General features: G+C 38.5%; 1 protein-coding gene across 1 annotated transcript in view; it reads left to right on the top strand.

The window, feature by feature from the left end:
- The window catches only part of LOC113064655 (trichohyalin-like), a 70765-nt gene that overhangs the window by 45114 nt on the left and 3730 nt on the right, over positions 1–21921 (top strand). The window contains exons 4-5 of the mRNA XM_026235517.1: positions 19155–19787; positions 20008–21852. Coding sequence (XP_026091302.1) covers positions 19155–19787; positions 20008–21852 — 2478 coding nt within the window. The remainder of the gene's footprint in view (positions 1–19154; positions 19788–20007; positions 21853–21921) is intronic.

Raw genomic sequence — 21921 nt, forward strand, 5'->3', positions numbered from 1 at the left:
CACATGTGAAAAAGTTTTTTAGCACACTTCTTAAACCCTAACCAAATAATCAAGTTAAAACCAGTAAACTTGAAATTGTGACTTGTGACATTAGAACAAAACATATTAATATGATAACATATGTATAACACTAAATTGAGCAATACTGTGTTATATATGTTTTTTAATTCATTAATTATTTTATTTCAATTAACGATTGTATTAAACACCTACCATTACTTTATTCACTATTTCTGCTATGCAGGCTAATTTTGTAAATGTAATCATTTTAAATTTTACAAACATGGTGCTTTATGAAAATGTAACTGGACACATTTCCAAATTGTTATTGTGTTTACCCATCTATGCAAATGTTTGTTTATGTAGAGATGAAATAATTAGGTTAATCATTGTCTGTCTACATCAGTTTAGTGTAGTGATTGTGTGCATTTGTGAGGACAATGATGAAAGATATACCACACTTTTTGTTTTATTGTTCACCAAAAAAATTGTGCCAAATGATTTCTAATTTAAAAAAAAATATTTTAGATAAACTTTATATTTTCTAATTATGTATATAAACAAATAAACTTGACATTAAACAAATATAAAAGTTACTATACTACTTACGTAAAAAAAAAAGCATCAAAAGAGTTTGAAATCCAGTTTTTGCTGTGGTATCAAAACTGATATTGATAATTGTGAAACCATGCCATATATTGTTACTGTAAAGTAAAATTAAGATTTTGGTCATATCACCCATCGAAATTCCATCAGCTAGTTCAACTGGGCGGGATAGGTCAGCAATATTGGATGGCAGATACTTTAAGATTGTGAAACAAACAGAACTGGGCCACATTGGAATGCCAGTCTGACACATTGGCTTTTAATGATGATGATAAAACATAATAAAAGTTAGTTTTTTGTAGTTTTTTATTTCTTACACTGCAGGGGAAGGAAAGAGGTATATAAAATTAAAACTAAAGTTTCTAAGCAGTTGCACACATCTAAATTCTTTTTGGCATTCAGAATAGGCCCAGATAGATTTCAGCCTAATAGGTATACCTGCACTAAATCTTCAATTTCACATGTATTTTGTGTGTTTTCAAAATACAAAATACTGTATTTGTATTTAAATAAATTTTTCTACACAGGATTTTGTATTTGTATTTTAAATACATTTCCATGTATTTATGCCCATCTCTAGAAGGGCTGTGCAATTAATCAAATTCGAATCATGATTTTGAGACTTTGCGGTTTGCTAAATCGCAAAGCCTGCAACATGGATGTGATATTACTCTGTTCCAGAGCATATGCATGACTGCTAGCCTTGAGTGGCAGTCTTACTAACCAATAGAGTGATTGCACCTCTATTTTCCCCAATGAGCACTGCTCTAGCCAACTGCATAAACGAAAAAAAATAAAAAATATCAGAACGCAGGAGAGAGAGAGTATGTGATTATGGCGTCTACAGGGTCAGATCGATTTATAAAAATTAATACTAAAGAAAAAGGTATGTAATATGAGATTACTTCAGCTTCGAAATGATAGATGCCAAGCAAAAAAGGTAATGTTAATTTGCAAGAGCTGTGTCACAACATAAAGAGCTCCCTTATTGGTTCTGCTTTCAGTACTGATGTTGATTTGAAATTAAGCTTTGTCCCCATCATAGTTGAATCACAGCACCAGATACCAGTTGCCTTGTCAAAAACTCTTTAATGTCATATGTATCAGGCATGGGAGAGAAACTTGTTGTCTTCACGCCAGCTATATTTGTTTCTCTGGGGCATTAACAGTGAGCATAGCATTATATTCCACTGACTAAAGGATTTGCTATTCCTTACAAGGTAAAGAGACTTCTTGGTTGGTTTAAAATAGAATGTATACTTATAGATCAGTGTAAAAACAAGCCACAGTATGCATTGGTGGAAACACGTTACATGTACACACATTCCTGCATTCTTGTGTGGCAAAAATTATCTCTTCTCTCTGTGTCTGCAAAATTATACTAATATGTTCATGCAGACTTCAGCATTATATATATATAACTTTTTCAAGCATTTAACTTCACAAATACATAATACATCCATTTATGAATATAAATAATATTAAAATAATACATTTCTGATCCACAACTGGAGAATAAAAGTTGCATTCTTTAGATGTTTTTATAAGTACATGAAGGTTATATTGCACATTTTATCTCCCCAACAAATTCTAATTTGCAAGAAGTTTTTAATTAATGTTAACTATTCCCAATTCAGAAGACCGCACACACAGACTTTGTCTCTGAATCCTTCTCATACTCGCTCCTCTCTGCTGCATCTCACGGAGGAACCATTTTTCCTGACACTTGCCGCCCACACGCAGCCTGTCTCGTAATGTTCGTCTCCGCACCACAAGTCTCCACATCTTCTTCAAAATCTCAATAAGATATTTTCCCCAAAACGCACAGAATGAAAATTTTTAAACTATGAGTTCAAGTGCTCCAAGAGTTTATCAACTGCATCCCCTGGGCAGCTAGGGATGACCTCAATTTAATGGAGGGCTTTGGGTCGGGCTTGATGATGGGATCTGGTTCGTTATGTCCATGGTTGATTCATGTTGGACGTAGGAGTCCTATGTATATGAACTTAGCCCTCTGGATATTTGAATCAACATCCACTGTAGGCTAAGTGGCGAATGACCTTAAAGTCGTCACCCATCATGGCCACTATTACTAAGTCATCACCACCCATTGCCGCTGGTCCTACATCCTTGCCCATCAAGTCTGCTGATCCCAAGTTATCACCTGTCATGGCCATCATCCCATAGCCTTTCTCAGTGTTCACTCCAACCCATGAGTTATTTCAGTCCCAGAATCCAGAAATGAACTTGCTCCAGCCCCAGAGCCCGCCCCCGTGCTGGCTCCATTTCCAAAGTGCCCTCCAGTGCTTGCTCCTCGAAAGTGTTTTCAAGAGTTGGCTCCAGTGTTTACCCAGACCATGCTTTTTTCCCCGGATCCAGAAGAGAAATATAGGGGTGTGGAGAAGGGTGTCAGACCAGCCCCAGAGTTCACTCCAGTTTTATCCCAGTCCCAGAGCATAGCCTAGGAAGGGATCCTGATCCCCAGTGGGTTCCTGAGTTTAGCCCAGGAAGGGCTCCTGATTCCCAGTCAAGCCCAGGATATGCTCCTGTTCCTGAGTTAAGCCCAAGATGGGCTTCTACTCCCCAGTTCCGCTCAGTGAGGGCTCCTGATCCTCAGTCAGGAACAGAGAGGGCTTCTTTTGCCAAGTTTAGCCCAAAGCAGACTTCAGCTTCCGACCAGTGTCCAGGGCACATTTCAGCCCTTGACCACAGTCTAGTGTTGGTTTCAGCCTATGACATGAGTCCCAGGTGAGCCGCTTTGCCTTCAGTCGGGATAAGTAATAATAATAATAATTATAATAATAATAAACTAGGGTGGCCATATGCGCCATTCATACGAGACACGTCCCAGCCAGGATTTTAATTCAAGTTTTGAATTCAAATTTATTTGTATAGCGATTTTTACAATACAAATCGTTACAAGGCAACTTTACAGAAAATTATGTTTCTACAATATTTAGTAATAGCTTATAAGTGGTGACTCAGTTTGTGCACGTATAACAGTATTTGTAGAAAATTAATACAAGACGTAGTCAGCCAGACGAACATTATTAATATTATTAATAATTAATAATTATTATATGATTCAGTCACACATTTAGCAATAATTGTTAGTTCTGTTTGTTGATTCAAGGTTAGCATCATCTGAGGTCCTCTGAGGGTCAGCATCATCTCTTCTCAGGTGTTCTGGATCCAGACTGGAGCTTGTGTAAATCCTAGTTACCACGGGATGTAAATCCCGTGGCGAAACATAGAAACAAAATAGAGACATCATTAGCATAGCTGCTGATCCAACAAACTAAAATTAGTTTAACCCAAGCTAATGAATAAAAATGCACATTTGATCAGATGCAACTACACTCACAATTTAAGATACATCATTCGAATGCTTGGCGAAAGAGATGTGTTTTTAATCTAGATTTAAACAGAGAGAGTGTGTCTGAACCCTGAACATTATCAGGAAGGCTATTCCAGAGTTTGGGAGCCAAATGTGAGAAAGCTCTACCTCCTTTAGTGGACTTTGCTATCCTAGGAACTACCAAAAGTCCAGCGTTTTGTGACCTTAGGGTGCATGATGGGTTGTAGCGTGGTAGAAGGTACGCTAGTTAGGTACGCTGGAGCTAAACCATTTAGGGCCTTATAGGTAAGTAATGATAATTTGTAACTGATACGGAACTTAATAGGTAGCCAGTGCAGAGACTAGGGCTGTTTCGAATGCCATTTTTTGAGCTTCGAAGCTTAGGTAGCAATCAATATCGAATATTCGAAGCTTCGGTGTGTGGGGCTAAATATATAATAATAGTGTCGGTTTGCATTTGTATCATCTTTCACGACTTCATGTTTCACTCTTCGGCATCGTAAATGTGTTGCGGCAGACCCAGTGGAGTGCAGTGTTGCATTTGGTGCAATATGATCAGGTGGCACACATTCTTTAAATATTAATAAACATTTAATAATCTTTTAATTAGAACAGTTTCCGGTACGCATTACATGGGTAGGTTTATGCTCCGAAAACGGACAGTGCACAAGTGATACAAAACACAAAGTCTGTTGAGAGCAAGAACTTTAATAAGGTATTAATAACGAACATTTCTTTAAAACGAATCCCAAAACAGAAATTAAATTAGTAACACACAGTGATTTCAACTAACTGTAATAAATAAAGAACACGGTAGCATGCTTATAAACAGTTGAATAAGAATAAATTAATTGTTTTTAAAATGACACAAAATGTAATATCTATTACAATTAGTTTTATTCTATATAAGGGATTTATTTTGTCTTATTCTGACTTTTTGTTAATTTAAATCTTTAAAATGCGCGATGCTTTTATTGAAAGCATGTTGCAATTAGCCTATTTATCATAGCAAATTAAGCGCATAAAAGCAGTTGTTTTTTTTGCCGCGTGCTACTTACAGAACTCTGATTTGAAAACTGATTTTTCAAACTTGTGGTGCTGTTGTGGTAGGCCAGTTTCAAATGGCATATTTGACACACTGCCTTTGTCTTGTCATCCTCACTTAATTTAAAGTGCTCCCAAACAGCTGAGGTCTTGGGCAATTTGTACCTATTCAGTATGAGATGAAATAAATCACTACGTTCGCCAACGGGTGGTTCAAGCATGAGTGAGAATGAATCCGCGACGGAAGTCACGTGTTGAAAAAAAAAAAAAAGAATATTGGAATCTCAAAACTGAAAATCGAATGCCACCCCACTGAACGAATATTCGAATATTCGATTATTCTAGTACAGCCCTAGCAGAGACTGTAAAATTGGGGTAATATGATCATATTTTCTTGACCTGGTAAGGACTCTAGCTGCTGCATTTTGGATGACCTGTAGCTTGTTTATTGACGAAGCAGGACAACCACCTAGAAGTGCATTACAATAGTCCAGTCTAGAGGTCATAAATGCATGAACTAGCTTTTCTGCATCAGAAACAGGTAACATGTTTCGTAGCTTGCCAATGTTTCTAAGATGGAAGAATGCAGTTTTTGTAACATGGGAAATATGATTTTCAAAAGACAAATTGCTGTCTAATATAACACCCAGATTTTTGACTGTAGAGGAAGTAACAGTACATCCGTCTAGTTGCAAATTGTAATCTACAACATTCTGTGTAGTGTTTTTTGGTCCAATAATTAATATCTCTGTCTTATCCGAGTTTAATTGGAGAAAATTATTTGTCATCCAATCTTTTACATTTTTAACACACTCTGTTAGCTTAGATAATTTAGAAATTTCATTTGGTCTCGTTGAGATATATAGTTGAGTATCATCAGCATAACAGTGGAAGCTAATTCCCTATTTTCTAATAATATTACCAAGGGGCAACATGTATATTGAAAATAGAAGGGGACCTAGGACGGATCCTTGTGGCACTCCATATTTTACTGATGATAAATGAGATGACTCCCCATTTAAGTAAACAAAATGGCAGCGATCGGACGGGTAGGATCTAAAACAATTTAAAGCCTGCCCTTGAATACCTGTATAGTTTTGTAATCGATCTATGAGTATGTCATGATCTATGGTGTCGAACGCAGCACTAAGATCTTCACCTGTAGGGGGAGTGCAGGGGCTAAGAAGAGAAATAATTTACTGATATCTGAAATAATTTACAATATCTGAAATCTGGTTTGTCCACTGACAGGGAAAAATTCACACATGCACGTAATAAAGTTACACAAACTTTAAGAAAAGCTAAAGCAGACTTTTTTGTCTCCATTATAGAAAATACAAGAAGTAATGGGAAAAAACATGGCAAATTTTAAATAAATTATTAGGTAAACATAATAAAAAGGAAATTAAAGCCATTGAGTTAACAGTGGATAATGCCCTGATTAGAGATCCTACGATCGTGGCAAACACTTTTAATAATTATTTTATAGACAGTATATCTGAAATACCAAGGTCCATTGTTCCTTCTAATATTTTACCTCTACTATTAAATGAAGATCTGGCCATCTTTTAGATACAAAACATAACAGAGGCAGAGGTAATAAAGATCATTGCTGTGCTCAAGAACTCCAAAGCTATGGATGTCCATGGTATTGACAATAACTTTTTAAAAACTCATAACGATGCCTTGATACAACCTATTACTCTTATGGTTAATCAATCAATCAATCAAAGGGCAGTTCTGACAACTTGGAAAGAGGCCATTATTACACCCATCTTTAAATCAGGATCAAAAACACAGGTCCCCAACTACCGGCCAATTAGCATCCTGCCAATTATTTCTAAAGTGGCTGAAAAGTGGATAGTAAAACAACTTATTGAACATCTGGATAAAGGTTTTACCCCACTGCATCATATGCAGTTTGGTTTCCCGGCCCAATCATTTCACTGAGTCAACGAATTGCTTTCTGATTGAACAGATCAAGTATTTATTGGATACGAGTCCATGTATAGGAGCTGTATTTTTAGACCTTAAAAAGGCTTTTGATACAGTCAGCCATCAAGTACTGCTGACTAAACTCACACATTTTAACTTTTCTACAGATGCTATATCATGGTTTCAATCATATTTATCAAACAGAACACAATGTGTTAATATAGATGGGGTTAAATCTCCTTCCATTAGCAATCATGTTGGAGTTCTGCAGGGCTCAATTCTATGACCTCTATTGTTCTCAATGTATATTAATGATCTTCCAGCTGCTTGTCCTGACTGTAATGTGCAGATGTATGCGGATGGCGCTGTGATCTTTATACATGGCAAAGAGGAAAAGATAATAACTACAAATCTTACAAATTCACTAACTAAAGTTCAAAACTGGCTAGATCAAATTTGTCTCACTCTTAATACTAAAAAGACTGTCGTGATGATGTTTACAAAAAAAAAAAAAAAAACCTGTGAAGCCAAATATATATATATATATATATATATATATATATATATATATAAAAAACTGTAATACACTCATTGAACAACTACCAACAAGAAGAAGATCTTACGTGTTTTTGGGAGGGGAAGAATTGGAGTTGGTAGCCCAGTTCAAGTATCTTGGTGTTATACTAGATTCAAACCTCACTTTCAAAAAACACATACAAAATACCATAAAATTTAATCTACAAAATTACAAATCAGATCTTACATTACAACCGAGGCTGCTAAATCATATCTCCATTGTATGATTTTTTTCCCATATTGAATACTGCTTCACAGTTTGTTTTTTGCTGGAGTTATTGCATTAAAACCCATTGTTCAACTATATAAAAAAGCAGTTAATATATTTGATAGGAAGCCACAGTCGTTTCACCTTTGTCTAATTCTTGAGAAGTATCAACTACTAAATTTTGAAAATCTTAATTTTTTAAAAATAGCTGTCTTATTTATAAATCTATGAATGGAATCCCCCACCACCCCTGGGTGATTTTATCAAAAAGAGAAATAGTGAGTTGAAGACTAGATCATTTACCCGGGGGGATTGTGAAATACTATTTAGAAAATCTTTGTTTGCACAAAATGTCCTCTCTATTAAATGCTGCACAAATTGGAATAGTATACCAACGGTAATTAGAGAGAGCCCCAATTTTGTTTCATTTAAGAAACATCTTAGAAGATGGCTGAATAATAATAAAAAAATGTAATCATTAAGTATGCAGGTAAAATTTAATAGGTATTTTTATTTATATAACCCCTTACTAGTAACCCCCCTTTTTTGGCATGGAGACAGAAATGACATACCCAAAATAAAAAGGTTTCTGCTCATGATTCTTTCTGACTAGATACATAATCAACCTTTGTTCACAAAGCTGACACTTTAAAGTTTACTGTTCAGAAATCAGAATCACTCAGACTGTTATGATAATAGAGATATATAAGCTCAAACATAAAACAAAAATAAAAATATTTTAAAAATATTTTTGAAATGTATTTAAAAAAATTTTGATGTAGGATATGAGTTTGAAAACACAGTGTATTTAAGGCCACAAGTCTTCCAAAACTTCATAAAAAATTTCATAATCAAATCTGTAAAACCGTAAAAAAAAATTCTAAGGCCATGTCATGTGTGTTTTTAGAGAAGGCTAATCAGATTGATTTATGGCACTTGTCATCTCTATAAGATCTCACATGTTAACTCTCCTGTGTATTTTGTATGTGTTTGCTTTGCAAAACTCCCCGATTCATTGTTCTATTGTTCTCACCAAACGAGTCTTTCACACCTCCGCCAGGTACGACACATTATCCGCATTATTCTTTTATCATTATTCTTTTGTTTTTATTCCACCTTTATTAGCCTTTATTGTGGTTTTTCAGGCTTTACAAAGACACAAAGCAGCGATCTCACTTCAGTCTGTTTGCATTTAGCCCTTATTTATCAAAAGTCTTACTATAAAAATACAACAAAACATTTTCTTACGACCTTCGTGAATTATTTAGACAAAAATGCATTATGAAGAAGAAATGCACCTGCTATTAGTAGCATTGGAGCTAATGTTAGCATCAAGCTACATCAGACAATTTATGAAATTATTAGTACACTTTTACTCAAAACTCACTTTAAATCCCGATCGAGTGTTTATAATAACTTCCTTTAGCGATCAGGCGTGGAATTTGGTCGTTTACTGTTGTAAAAATATGTTATTTGTAGCCTTTTTCATCGCTGCACAAGTTAGCATTTCCGATGTACATTTTCGATTTTTTTTTATAAAAACGCACCAGATCTCAAGAAAATCTCATACCAAGCTTTACTATCGTAATCGCGGGTTTATTATTTGGATATTTCATGTGTACAGAGGTGTTTCAGTGTTGTTTTGGCCAGATAACTACAAGGAAGTGTGCAGGAAGCATGTGACACGAAGTGGCGGTGTCCGGTTATGATTGACATTGGGAACAGCACTGGATAGTCTTCAATGTAAAAATTAAATATACAATCAAACCTACATTTATTCAGACACCTTCTCACATTATTACAGTTTTGCTATATATCAAAAATTATATCTGGTGTCTGAATAATTTTTGGTTTGACTGTTAAAACTACAAAGTAATTCAGTCAAGAGCAGTGTGTGATTTTCATCATAGCTTGCTTAGTATAGACCCAGCTCCCAACCCAACTTTGAGAAAAGATTAACGGCGATATTTTTTTTATCGCCCGATAAGAGTCTCGCGTTAATGCAGCACGTTAAAGCCGATAACGGCCCACCACTAAAATAAATGATAGAGAGTTAAGAAGCTGATGTCTGTTTTCTTCAAACGGTCACATTTACAATGTTTACAGTGGTAATGTTTATGTTTAGAGCACAAAGTCTTTTACATCGCTTAGAAACATTTCTGCCTTGTTTGGTGATCATAATCCACATTGTATCAAGTTATTTCAAACACTCGTTGCTGACTAAGAGTGAGTTTTGAGCTCAACTTATTTTAAAAAGTCTTTAATACTGGCGTTAAACCTTTCTGAAATGATCGGAGCTCTCCAGACGCGGAGAAACTCCACCTTTGTTCATAACTCCTCCTCTAGCCCCAGCTGGCCCGCTGTGGCCCAAGGTTTTTGTCGGGCCAAAAAACCCTGGCCGTTGGCCCCGAAGAAGCCCCGACAAGGCACGATCAAGCCCCGGAAGTGACAGTGGAAACGCGACTGGCCCTGGCACACACTAGCACGCCCACTTCAAGCTCAACAGAGAAAATGCGGCTATTCTCCATCTCATTCTCCTCATTTTTCTCCATCTCCATCTTCTCCTCCATATTCTCCTTCTCCATCTCCTCCTTCCCCTCTCGAGGGACTTACGGCTGGCAGTGTGCAGCAGTGGTGGTCTCGGGAGAACCACATAGAGAGCTGCTCAGTCTTTTGCGCTGATATAACATGCTGAGTTGTAGGCCTAGTGCATCATTGATATGCTGATGATGACCATCAACCCATTGCTATAAGCGAATTTAAAGGGTATAAAATAAATGAAATGCCAAACAAATATCTATCAAATAATTATCAAAAGTAAACCATGAAAGCACATAAAATATAAAAAGGTATAACAATTTATCCAGTTTAATAAAATAAATGAAAATTCATAAAATAAAGTAACAGACTGACTCCAATATGTTTTTCCACATCATGCTAAAATGTTCAGACTATGAGACATTCACACTACCCATAAAGGACTGATGTGGAAATAGAATGGTTCCTTTGTTTTGCAGACATGATACTTCAAGTCATGTCAAGTCTGCTTTATTGTCAATTTTTCCACATGTACGGTACATACATACATACAGAGAATTGAAATTGTGTTACTTTCAGAACCTTGGTGCATACTGTTACGCCTGCCGGTTTGCCCCTGCTGGCTCTGCTACACAGTGCAGAAGTTAATTGGGCAACAGGTGTATTAAATCCTCGACTAATTCACCAGAGTATAAAGACCGGTGACTTGTAATGCGACGAGGCTAGCTTCGCCCTCACTTCTCCCAACTTTGTCATCTGTACATTTTTATTTTCTCATTAATCATTCCCTTTGCTATATTTGTTTATTTAATAACCACACGCGTGTGTCCTATTTTTCCCCTAGACGTCAGTTTTTTTTTTGTTTATTTGGTTTGATAATAAATTGCTTTATTGTTAAAGAATTTGTTGTCTGCCTCTTTTATGTTGCGGTCAACGAGCCAGCCGTAACATAAAAATGGGGCCTCGTTCGAGATTTTTTTTGAGCTTTTTCTGAGGGAGTATTTTTATTGTCTCTTCAGGATTTCTGAAAGAGTCAGTTTTCACTCCGGTTAGTTAGTGTTTCAGCTGGGCTGTGTGTGAGCGGTCCTTCCATCGGAACACTGTTTGTTGTTTTGTTGATTTTGTTTTGTATTTTATTTGGAGTTTTCTGAAGGAAATCCTGGGTGGGGGTACGCTTCTCGCGCAGCTAAACTCATTTGGAGTATGGTTGTTACAAGGTTCAGCGTTTCAAGTTGCCTCGAGCCCGGCAGTCCTTTGAAGACTAGCTAGGATATAGTTTCAACAGGCAGGTATATCGGAGATGTAAATACTTTATATTTCTCCCTGATTTGTTTAATCTTATTACAAAGAGCATGTTTTCGCGTGTGGTTTAAGTTGCCCATTTATATAGGAATTAGATGATTGTGTAGACCGGTTAAAATATAAAATTTAATTAGTTTACACGACAGTCTTCTGTTGGGGACAATAGAGCTGATCGATGAAGCAGATACATTTGAAACAGCTGTTGTAACCTAATGAGTATGACCGATTGTCTACTGAAGTAAATTAGCACTGCATTGAGTGGTTATACAGAGCTTATATTCCTATTAAAATTGTGCATTTATCGTCCTCCTTATAACACTGAAATTGTTGCAGTGACTGTGTGATTAATTTGAAGAATAAAACCAGGATTTATGTCTTGGGCTTATTAATTCACTTAATCTTTATGAGGGTTCTAGTGTTATAGTGGATTGAGCTAGGTAATTGAATAATTATTTGTTTAGGCTGTTTTCTGACATTGGTTTTGGAAGTGTGTTATCAGAATTATTTGGTTTTATTGTGGTCAACTTATTAACTAATCTTTATTTGGTATTAAACTAGTTCAAGATGGCTTCCATTCAGGGATTGAATGTAGAACTTTCTGAGAAGTTTCTAGATAGGTGCACCAAAGAACAACTTCTAGAAATCGCAGAGAGTCAAGCGATCATTTTGTCTAGCAATGATAAGAAGCGCAAGGAGGATTTGTTAAAGGCTGTTAAAAGCCAGTTGATAGCCAAAGGAATTCTGGTAGCAGGAGATGAAGCTAGTTTTGGTGGGGTTGTGCATCCACTTGAGAGAGATTTAATGTCTATAGAGAAACAAACAGTTTGAAACTGAGAGAGTATCGTTTGAAGGTACTAAAACATTAGAAGATAGGGAATGGGAAAAACGTCTTCAGTTAAAAAAATTAGAGCTTGAACAGGAGCGTGAGCGTACACAATTTGAGCTGAAAAAGTTAGAGTATGCACGTGAAAGTGAACGTGAATATCGGCAGCATGAGATGAGGAAGCTTGAACTTGAACTGGAAGTAAAAAAAGCTGAAGCTTCAAAATCCGTTCAGGTTGTGCATTCTTCTTTTGACGTTGGTCGAAACATTAAGATGGTTCCTCCATTTTGTGAACGTGATGTGGACAAGTATTTTGCTCATTTTGAAAGGGTTGCTTCTTCTCTAAAGTGGCCAGAAGAGAACTGGACTATGCTTCTGCAGTGTGTTTTGACAGGGAAGGCTCAGGAGGTGTTTTCTTCTCTTTCTGAAGAAGAGAGTGTAGATTTTAAACAGGTCAAAATAGCCATTTTGAGAGCCTATGAGTTAGTACCGGAGGCTTATCGCCAACGATTTCGTGGTTATAAGAAACCTGAAAGACAAACCTATGTTGAATTTGCTCGGGAAAAAGAGATTACGTTTACAAGGTGGTGTCAGTCTCAGAAAGTAGAAACCTTTAACCAGTTAAGGGAGTTAATTCTTGTAGAAGAATTTAAAAACTGTGTACCAGGGTCTGTGTCTACTTATTTGAATGAGCAGAAGGCTCTTACATTAGCTGATGCAGCGGTGTTGGCTGATGAATTTGTTCTGACTCACAGAGTTTCTTTTTTTTCATAGAGGTTTAGGTGATCCGAGTAGAAGGTTATCTCGAAATCGGTGGACGCCTACAGTGAGTACATCAAATATGGTGTCAGGTGTGCCCCCTGTGGCAAGTCCGAATTTATCAGAGAAGAAAGGTAAAGTGATCTGCTTTTATTGTCACAAGGTAGGACATAAAATCTCCGAATGTAACGCTTTAAAGAAGTCTGCTAAGCCAGTTGGACTGGTTGGACTTGAACCGCTGGAGGTTCATGATCACCAACAGAATTTTGAGATTAGGAACGGGCTCTCCCATCAGGTAGATGTTGGAGATAATTATACGGAGTATGCTCCATTTATTACTAACGGTAGTGTGTCTTTGCTAGGACAGAAAGTTTCTCTGAAGATTCTGAGAGACACTGGAGCTTCTCAATCATTTCTGCTAGAGGGAGTTCTTTCACTTTCCGCTCAGACTGCGAGCGGGAAGGATGTGTTAATTAGGGGGATAGAAATGACTTTCTTAAAAGTTCCCTTACACAAAGTACATCTTACCTCTGATCTTGTGACTGGTGATGTAATTGTTGGAGTACGGTCTTCCCTTCCTGTGCCAGGGGTTTCTTTTATCCTCGGGAACGATCTTGCTCGAGGAAATGTCTGGGGCACATCAAAATCTGTACCATGTGCTGTTGTTGTTTCCACACCCATGTCTGCAGACGTTCCTGATGAATGTGGGAAGAGATTTCCCCATGTGTTTCCTTCCTGTGCTGTCACCCGAGCCAGAGGAAAACAACTTAAAGCTGACCGACCGTGTGAAGGTGAACTTGATCTACATCCTGACAGTGAGGTAACCGTGGAGAAGTCGTTACTTGTTCATTCTGAGGATGCTGTAGATAGAGGTAGTTTTGTTCCATCAAATCCGATTGATGGAGGGACAGTTAAAGAACCACTTGGTATGACTTTGGAAGATAACACAATTTCTGAATCATCAGATTTATTTTCTGAGTATTTTTTCTCTCGGGAGAAAGAAGTATCAGCGGATCTTTTATCCTCTATTTTTCATGTCTCTAGAGAGAACCTGATCCAAGAACAGTTAGCTGATATAACACTTAAACCTTTGTTCTCAATGGTTCGTATTGAGGAAGATATTGAGACTCCGTTACCTTCTTGCTACTTCCTAAAAGATGGGATGTTGCTGAGACGTTGGGTCAGTGAATCTGAACCCATTACTAAGGTTTATGTTCAGGTGGTAGTTCCTCTTAAATTCAGACAGTCTGTGGTCGGGTTAGCTCATGATGGAGTGGCTGGACATATGGGGGTGAGGAAAACATATGATCGATTGCAACGCAGGTTCTTTTGGCCTGGCTTAAAGAGAGACGTGGCAAAATATATTAGAACTTGTCATGTGTGCCAACTCACTGGTAAGCCAAACCAGAAAATTCCTGTGGCTCTTCTCCAACCGATTCCAGCTATATCAAAACCATTTGAGTATTTGCAAATTGATTGCGTGGGTCCTTTACCTAGATCAAAATCTGGTCATTTATATCTACTCACAGTTATGTGTCTATCTACCAGGTATCCAGCTGTATATCCCGTTAGGTCCATCAATACAAAATCCATTCTCAAAGCTTTAACTGCCTTTATGTCAACATTTGGCATTCCTAGAGTCATCCAGTCTGACCAGGGCTCTAATTTTATGAGCCGTCAGTTTGCGAAGGCTTTGCGACAACTGAAAATCAGTCATAATATTTCCAGTGCATACCATCCTCAGAGTCAAGGGGCCCTCGAGAGATTTCATCAGACCCTGAAGTCCTTGTTACGGTCATACTGTGTGGAGCTTGGGTCTGATTGGGAGGAGGGGCTGCCTTGGTTGCTTATGGGAGTTAGAGAGGTTACTCAAGAGAGCATTGGATTTAGTCCAAATGACTTGGTATTTGGTCATGAAGTTCGTGGTCCTACTGCAGTTTTAGCTGACAACTGGATTGCTTCTGAACCCTCCCAAAATGTGTTGGATTTTGTGAGTGGTTTTCGATATCGGCTGTATGAGGCTCGAGCAATTGCTCAGAGAAAACTGGGGAAGTCACAGTGTAAGATGAAGAGGTTGTTTAACAAACGAGCAGTGGATCGGAAATTTAAGGTTGGAGACCAAGTGTTAGCTTTGTTGCCACTTGTAAGTAACCCTTTTCAAGCCCGTTTTGCAGGTCCTTATCTGGTCCTCAAATGCCTTTCTGGACAGAATTATCTTTTGAAAACCCCAGAACGACGCAAAGGAGTACAGGTTTGCCATATTAACCTTTTAAAACCTTATTTTTCTCCTGCATCTTCTGTGGGCTTAGTAACAGCTGTGCCAGACGTTTCTTCACATTTGAGTGAGGAGGGGATTTCCTCTTCAGAGAGTTCCTCCTTGAATTGTATGGGGGATGATTGTGTTCACGGTCCTTCTCGAGGGGTTATTGAAGGACGATTGAATAATTCTGAAATGTATCCAAAATTGGTTAATCATTTACCGCATCTATCTCAGTCTGAGAAAACTGACATTCTTAGGTTGGTGGAGTCTTTTCCTCACTTGTTTTCTGATGTGCCTAGTTGCACTACCGTTATTGAACACGATATTGATGTGGGGTCCGCTCTACCAATTAAACAGCATGCGTATAGGGTAAACCCTATGAAACGGGACTTGTTGAAAAAAGAGGTGACTTACTTGTTAGACAACAACTTAGCTGAGCCCAGCTTTAGTGCCTGGAGTGCACCTTGTCTCCTTGTAAATAAGCCCGAGGGATCTTACAGATTTTGCACCGACTATCGCAAGCTTAATTCCATCACTAAGCCTGATTGCTATCCTTTACCCCGCATAGATGATTGTGTGGATAGGGTGGGGTCTGCGAAATTTGTGAGTAAATTTGATCTCCTAAAAGGGTACTGGCAGGTTCCATTGACTGCCAGAGCAAGGGAACTGTCTGCTTTTGTGACACCTGATGACTTTCTCCAATATCGTGTTATGCCGTTTGGGGTACGAAATGCTCCAGCTACTTTCCAACGCCTTATAAACAAGGTGTTGTCTGGATTGTCTAACTGTGAGGCTTATTTGGATGACGTGGTTTTGTACAGTTCATCTTGGTCAGATCACCTAGCCCAAATAAGGGAGTTATTTGTTCGTTTGACTGCGGCCTCTCTAACTTTAAATTTGTCAAAATGTGAGTTTGGGAAAGCTACAGTTACCTATTTGGGTAAAATAGTAGGAAATGGACATGTCCGCCCCATTGAAGCTAAGATTTAGTCAATTTGTGCTTTTCCAGTGCCAACAAATCGCAAGGAATTGCGTAGGTTTCTGGGAATGACCGGGTATTATCGTGGGTTTTGCCCTAACTTTGCATCCCTTGTAGCACCCTTGACTGACCTTGTAAGTACTAAGGTATCTTTTAACTGGACCAATGTTTCCCAACAGGCATTTGATGGAGCCAAAGCACTGTTGGCTAGTGCTCCTGTGCTTGTTGCACCAGATTTTTCTCAACCGTTTTGTTTAGCTGTCGATGCTAGCGACACTGGAGCCGGAGCTGTCCTCCTACAGAAACGTCCGGATGGAGTAGAACATCCAGTTTGTTATTACTCAAAAAAATTCAATGTCCATCAGCGTGTTTATTCTGTTGTCGAGAAGGAGGCGCTTGCTCTTGTTTTAGCTATCCAGCATTTCGAAGTCTATCTGGGATCATCTGCAAGTCCAATTGTGGTTTATACTGACCATAATCCTTTGGTGTTTTTACATCGGATGAAGGATCGTAATCAGAGGATAATGCGGTGGAGTCTTTTCTTACAGCCCTTCTCTCTTGACATTAAACACATTCGGGGCAGTGAAAATGTCATTGCTCATGCCCTATCCCGAGCGTGAGTTTGTAAATATGTCTTGCTTTTTTTTCCTTCTCCTTTTTCTATCCTGTCTCCTAGGGCCCAGGAAGCAGGAATCAGGACCAAGTAGAGTGGGATTAATGGCGAAATTCCAATTTGTTTTTTTCTTTTTTTGCATTCCTTAGAGGAATACTTTTGTGGGGGAGGTGTTACGCCTGCCGGTTTGCCCCTGCTGGCTCTGCTACACAGTGCAGATGTTAATTGGGCAACAGGTGTATTAAATCCTCGACTAATTCACCAGAGTATAAAGACCGGTGACTTTTGCTATATTTGTTTATTTAATAACCACACACGTGTGTCCTATTTTTCCCCTAGACGTCAGTTTTTTTGTTGTTTATTTGGTTTGATAATAAATTGCTTTATTGTTAAAGAATTTGTTGTCTGCCTCTTTTATGTTGCGGTCAACGAGCCAGCCGTAACACATACAGAAAACACTACCAGTAGAACATTAAATACAGACAATACATAAAATACAACTATTCAAATACACAAATAAGTAAATGAACAAAGAAAGATAAGTAAAGCATCACAAGGCACATGGCTGATAGAGTGCAAACTATTGAAGTAAACCAACAGTGCAAATATAATGATCGTAGTGCAAAATAGCTTATTCAGTCTGACCAATGCTGCACAAAGTGTCTGGTGCCGATCATAGTGTGTTAGTGGGAACTGGTGGTGCACTGAGGTTCAGAGTTAAATGGTGCATGGGGAAAATGAGGGGAGGGGCAAGATCGGGAGGGAGTTCAGCTTCCTGACAGCCTGATGGAAGAAGCTGTCCTTCAGTCTGCTGGTCCTGGCCTAGAGACTCCGCTGTCTCCTTCCTGATTGCAGCAGACTAAAAAAGCTGTGTTTTGGGTGGGTGGGATCACCTGTGATGCAGAGGGCTTTACAGATGAGACGGGTTCCATAAATGTCCTGGAGAGAGGGGAGGGGAGAGATCTTTTCAGCTGTTCTCGCTATGCCCTGAAGTGACTAGCAGCAGGACGCGTTGCAGGCGTGATATCACACAGTGATGCAGCTAGTCAGGATGCTCTCGTTGATGCCTCTGTAGATGGTGCATATGATGGGGGCAGGGGCTCTGGATCTTCTGAGTTAGTGGAAGAAGTTGCTGCTATGCTTTCTTGGCCATTGCTGCAGTGTTGTCATTCCAGGAAATGACCCCTGTGATGTTAACACCCAGGATATTGGTGCTGCTCACCCTCTCTACAGTCGCACCGTTGATGGTCAGAGGAGCATGCTGAGTGTGCACTAAAGTCAACAACAATCTCCTTCATCTTCTCCACATTCAGAGAGAGATTGTTGTCACAGCACCACCCAGTCAGGTGGCTCACTTCGCTCCTGTAGTTTGTCTCATCTCTGTTGCTAATGAGACCCACCACAGTAGTGTCATCTCCAAACTTGTGTCAATCATGGGTCAGCAGAGTGAAGAGGAGGGGGATCAACACACATCCTTGGGGGGCCCCAGTGTTCAGTGTGATGGTGCTGGATGTGTTGCTGCCGACCAGTACTGCCTGAGGTCTTCCAGTCAGAATGTCTAAAAGCCAGTTGCACAGCGAAGTGTTGAGCCCCATCTGGACCAATTTGTGAATGAGCTGTTGAGGGTTGATTGTGTTGAATAGTGAACTGAAGTCTACCAACAGCATTCTGAGGTACTTGACTCTGAACTGCTGCTAATCATTATTCTTTTGTTTATAATATTCTAACAATTGGTGCCTGTCTCACACCTAGATTGCCTACACTTCATCATTTCATAGTTCTTGTGTTTAGGGCATCTAGGATCTACTTCTATCCTCCAGCAGCGTGGGGGTGTCGGAATGTTTGAAAAAAGTTTACACTCGCTTAGCCTTTTTGAACTTCTTTTTGCCCCCAAATGAAGAACAAAAACAAACTTCTCTGAAGTATATCTGGGCCTTTACAGGCACAGCTTCTGCTGATTATATCTGAGGCAGAGTCACAAATGATCTTTCAGATTATATTTGGCATACTCCATCATACCTCCAGCTCATTTTTTGAAACTTTAGTCATGTTTTGCATGAGTGCAGTTGTGATTAAAGTAATTCCATATTGTGAATGCAGCCTTAATCTAATTTCAAATCACATTGTTAAACTAGTTTATTTCTTTGAAACAGATCCAGAGGGTGTGAAGCTGAATCTGCTTGTGTGTGGGAGTAACAGAGAATTAAAATCCTTCATATCAAACCTGATCCTGAAGCAGAGCGAGAGAAGATCAGAGCTGAGCTCAGAGTGTGTGAGGAGAGACGTGGAGCTTGATGGACGTCTGATCAGTCTGGTGGAGCTTCCAGCTCTGTTCAACACTGAGCTCTCAGAGGAGGAAGTGATGCGTCAGACTCACCGCTGTGTGTCTCTCTGTCATCCTGGAGTTCATGTGTTCATCCTCATCATTCCTGATGCTCCACTTAATAATGAAGACAGAGCAGAAATAGAGGAGATCCAGAAGATCTTCAGCTCAAGAGTCAACAAACACATCATGATCCTCATAAAGCAGAAATCAGAGCATCAGACAGAAGAACTCAATGAAGAAACACAGTCTGTCATTGAGAGATTTGGAGGACGACATCATTTCATCGACCTGAACACACAAGTGTCTGAGTTGATGGAGAAACTGGAGCAGATGGTTGAGGAAAATAGTGGTGTGTGTTTCTCCACAGAGACATTGATGGAGACACAGATGGAGAAACTGCAGAAATTAGAAGAAATGAAGAAGAGAGTCCATTCATTAGAGACGTGGTTTCAGTCACAAGGTAATGATCAGACAACATGCATTGATTAATCACTTTTCATGATTGCTGAAGTCTACACAGACTTGTAAAATAATATTATATTCTGAGTTCCAAAGAAATAATGTGATCAGCACATGACGCTTACAAATATTCAATATTCTGATAATCAACAATATTCTCTGATGATCTGTATAATTTACAATATTCACTTGAATATTCTCTTTTATTTGACTATCTTTAGATTCAAGAGAAAGAGAAGATGAACTGAGGATTGTGCTGCTTGGAAAAACTGGAGCTGGGAAAAGTTCAACTGGAAACACCATCTTAGACAGAGGAGCTTTTACATCAGACTTGTCTGAAGAGTCTGTAACTAAAGTGTGTCAGAAAGAAAAAGCTGAAATCAATGACAGACACATCACTGTGATCGACACTCCAGGACTGTTTGATACTGAACTCAGTAATGAAGAATCCCAGAGAGAAATCAGCAACTGCATCTCCATGATCCTGCCTGGACCACATGTGTTTCTCTTACTGATTCCACTCGGACGATTCACTGAAGAAGAGAAAACAGCAGTGAAGATCATCCAAAAGATGTTTGGAGAAAACTCTTTAAAGTACACCATTGTGCTGTTTACCAATGGAGACAAACTGAAGAACAAAACCATCAAACAGTTTCTGGGAAAAGCTGGATCTGCTTTAAATGAACTGATTGAAGCGTGTGGAAACAGATTCCATGTGTTCAATAATGAGACTAGAGACAGAACACAGGTGACTGATCTACTGCAGAAGATAGACAACATGGTGAAAACAAACGGAGAGAGTTACTACTCATGTAAGATGTTCAGAGAGATGGAGAGAGAAATACAAGAACAACAGAAGAACATACTGATGGAGGAAGTGGAGAAAGTGAACAGAGAAAAGGAAGAAGTGATGAACAAACATAAAGAAGAGAAAAAGAAGATGAAGCTGAAGATGGAGGAAGAACAACAGAATCACGAAAAAGAGAGAAAGAGAAGAGAAGAAGAATTTATTGAGAGAGAAGAACGATATAAAAAAGACATTAAAGAAAGAGAAGAACAAGAGAGAAAGATACGAGAGGAACTGAAGAAAGAACGAGAGGAATGGGAGAAACAGAAACAACAGGAAAGTCAAAGAAGAGAAGAAGAGGAGGAGAAACGGAGAAAGAGAGAACAGGAAATGACAGATGAATATGATCAGAGACTTAAAAAAGAGAAAGAGAGAAGTCAGAGAGAGAGAGAAGATCTTCAGTTCAAACATGATGAAGAGATGAAGAGAATAAAGTTATTGATGGAGGAAGAAAAACAGAGGCGTGACAAAGAAGAAAAGAGAAGAGAAGAAGATTTTATTGAGAGAGAAAAGCAATATAAAAGAGACATTAAAGAAAGAGAAGAACAAGAGAGAAAGATACGAGAGGAACTGAAGAAAGAACGAGAGGAAAGGGAGAAACAGACACAACAGGAAAGACAAAGAAGAGAAAAAGAGGAGGAGAAATGGAGAAATAGTGAAAAGGAAATGACAGATGAATATAATAAGAAACTTAAAAAAGAGAAAGAGAGAATGAAGATGATGATGGAGGAAGAAAGACAGAATCACGATCAACTGAGAAAGAGAAGAGAAGAAGAGGATGAGAGAAGGAGAAAGATAGAAAAGGAAACATGGGATGAATATTACGAGAAACTAAAACGAGAGAAAGAAAGAAGACTGAGAGAGAGAGAAGAACTTCAGTTCAAACATGTAAAAGAGAGAGAGAGAATGAAGAAGATGATGGAGGAAGAAAAACAGAAGCGTGACAAAGAGAGAGAAAGAATCCAGAAGACAATGGAGGAAGAAACACAAAGGCGTAACAAAGACAGAAAGAGAAGAGAAGAAGAATATATAGAGAGAGAAGAACAATATAAAAGAGACATCAAAGAAACAGAAGAACAAGAGAGAAAGATACGAGAGGAACTGAAGAAAGAACGAGAGGAATGGGAGAAACAGAAACGACAAAAAGAAGAAGAGGAGAAAGAAAGTTTTAGATTTAATGAACTTCATACAGGAACTCCGGAGGCTCAGCACACAAACAGTAAGTCAAAACAATTACCAGTTAATTTTAAAATATAAATTTGCAAAAACATCAATATAGAATGACTGA

Source organism: Carassius auratus, chromosome 47 (genome assembly GCF_003368295.1).
Source record: "Carassius auratus strain Wakin chromosome 47, ASM336829v1, whole genome shotgun sequence".
Lineage (NCBI taxonomy): Eukaryota > Metazoa > Chordata > Actinopteri > Cypriniformes > Cyprinidae > Carassius > Carassius auratus.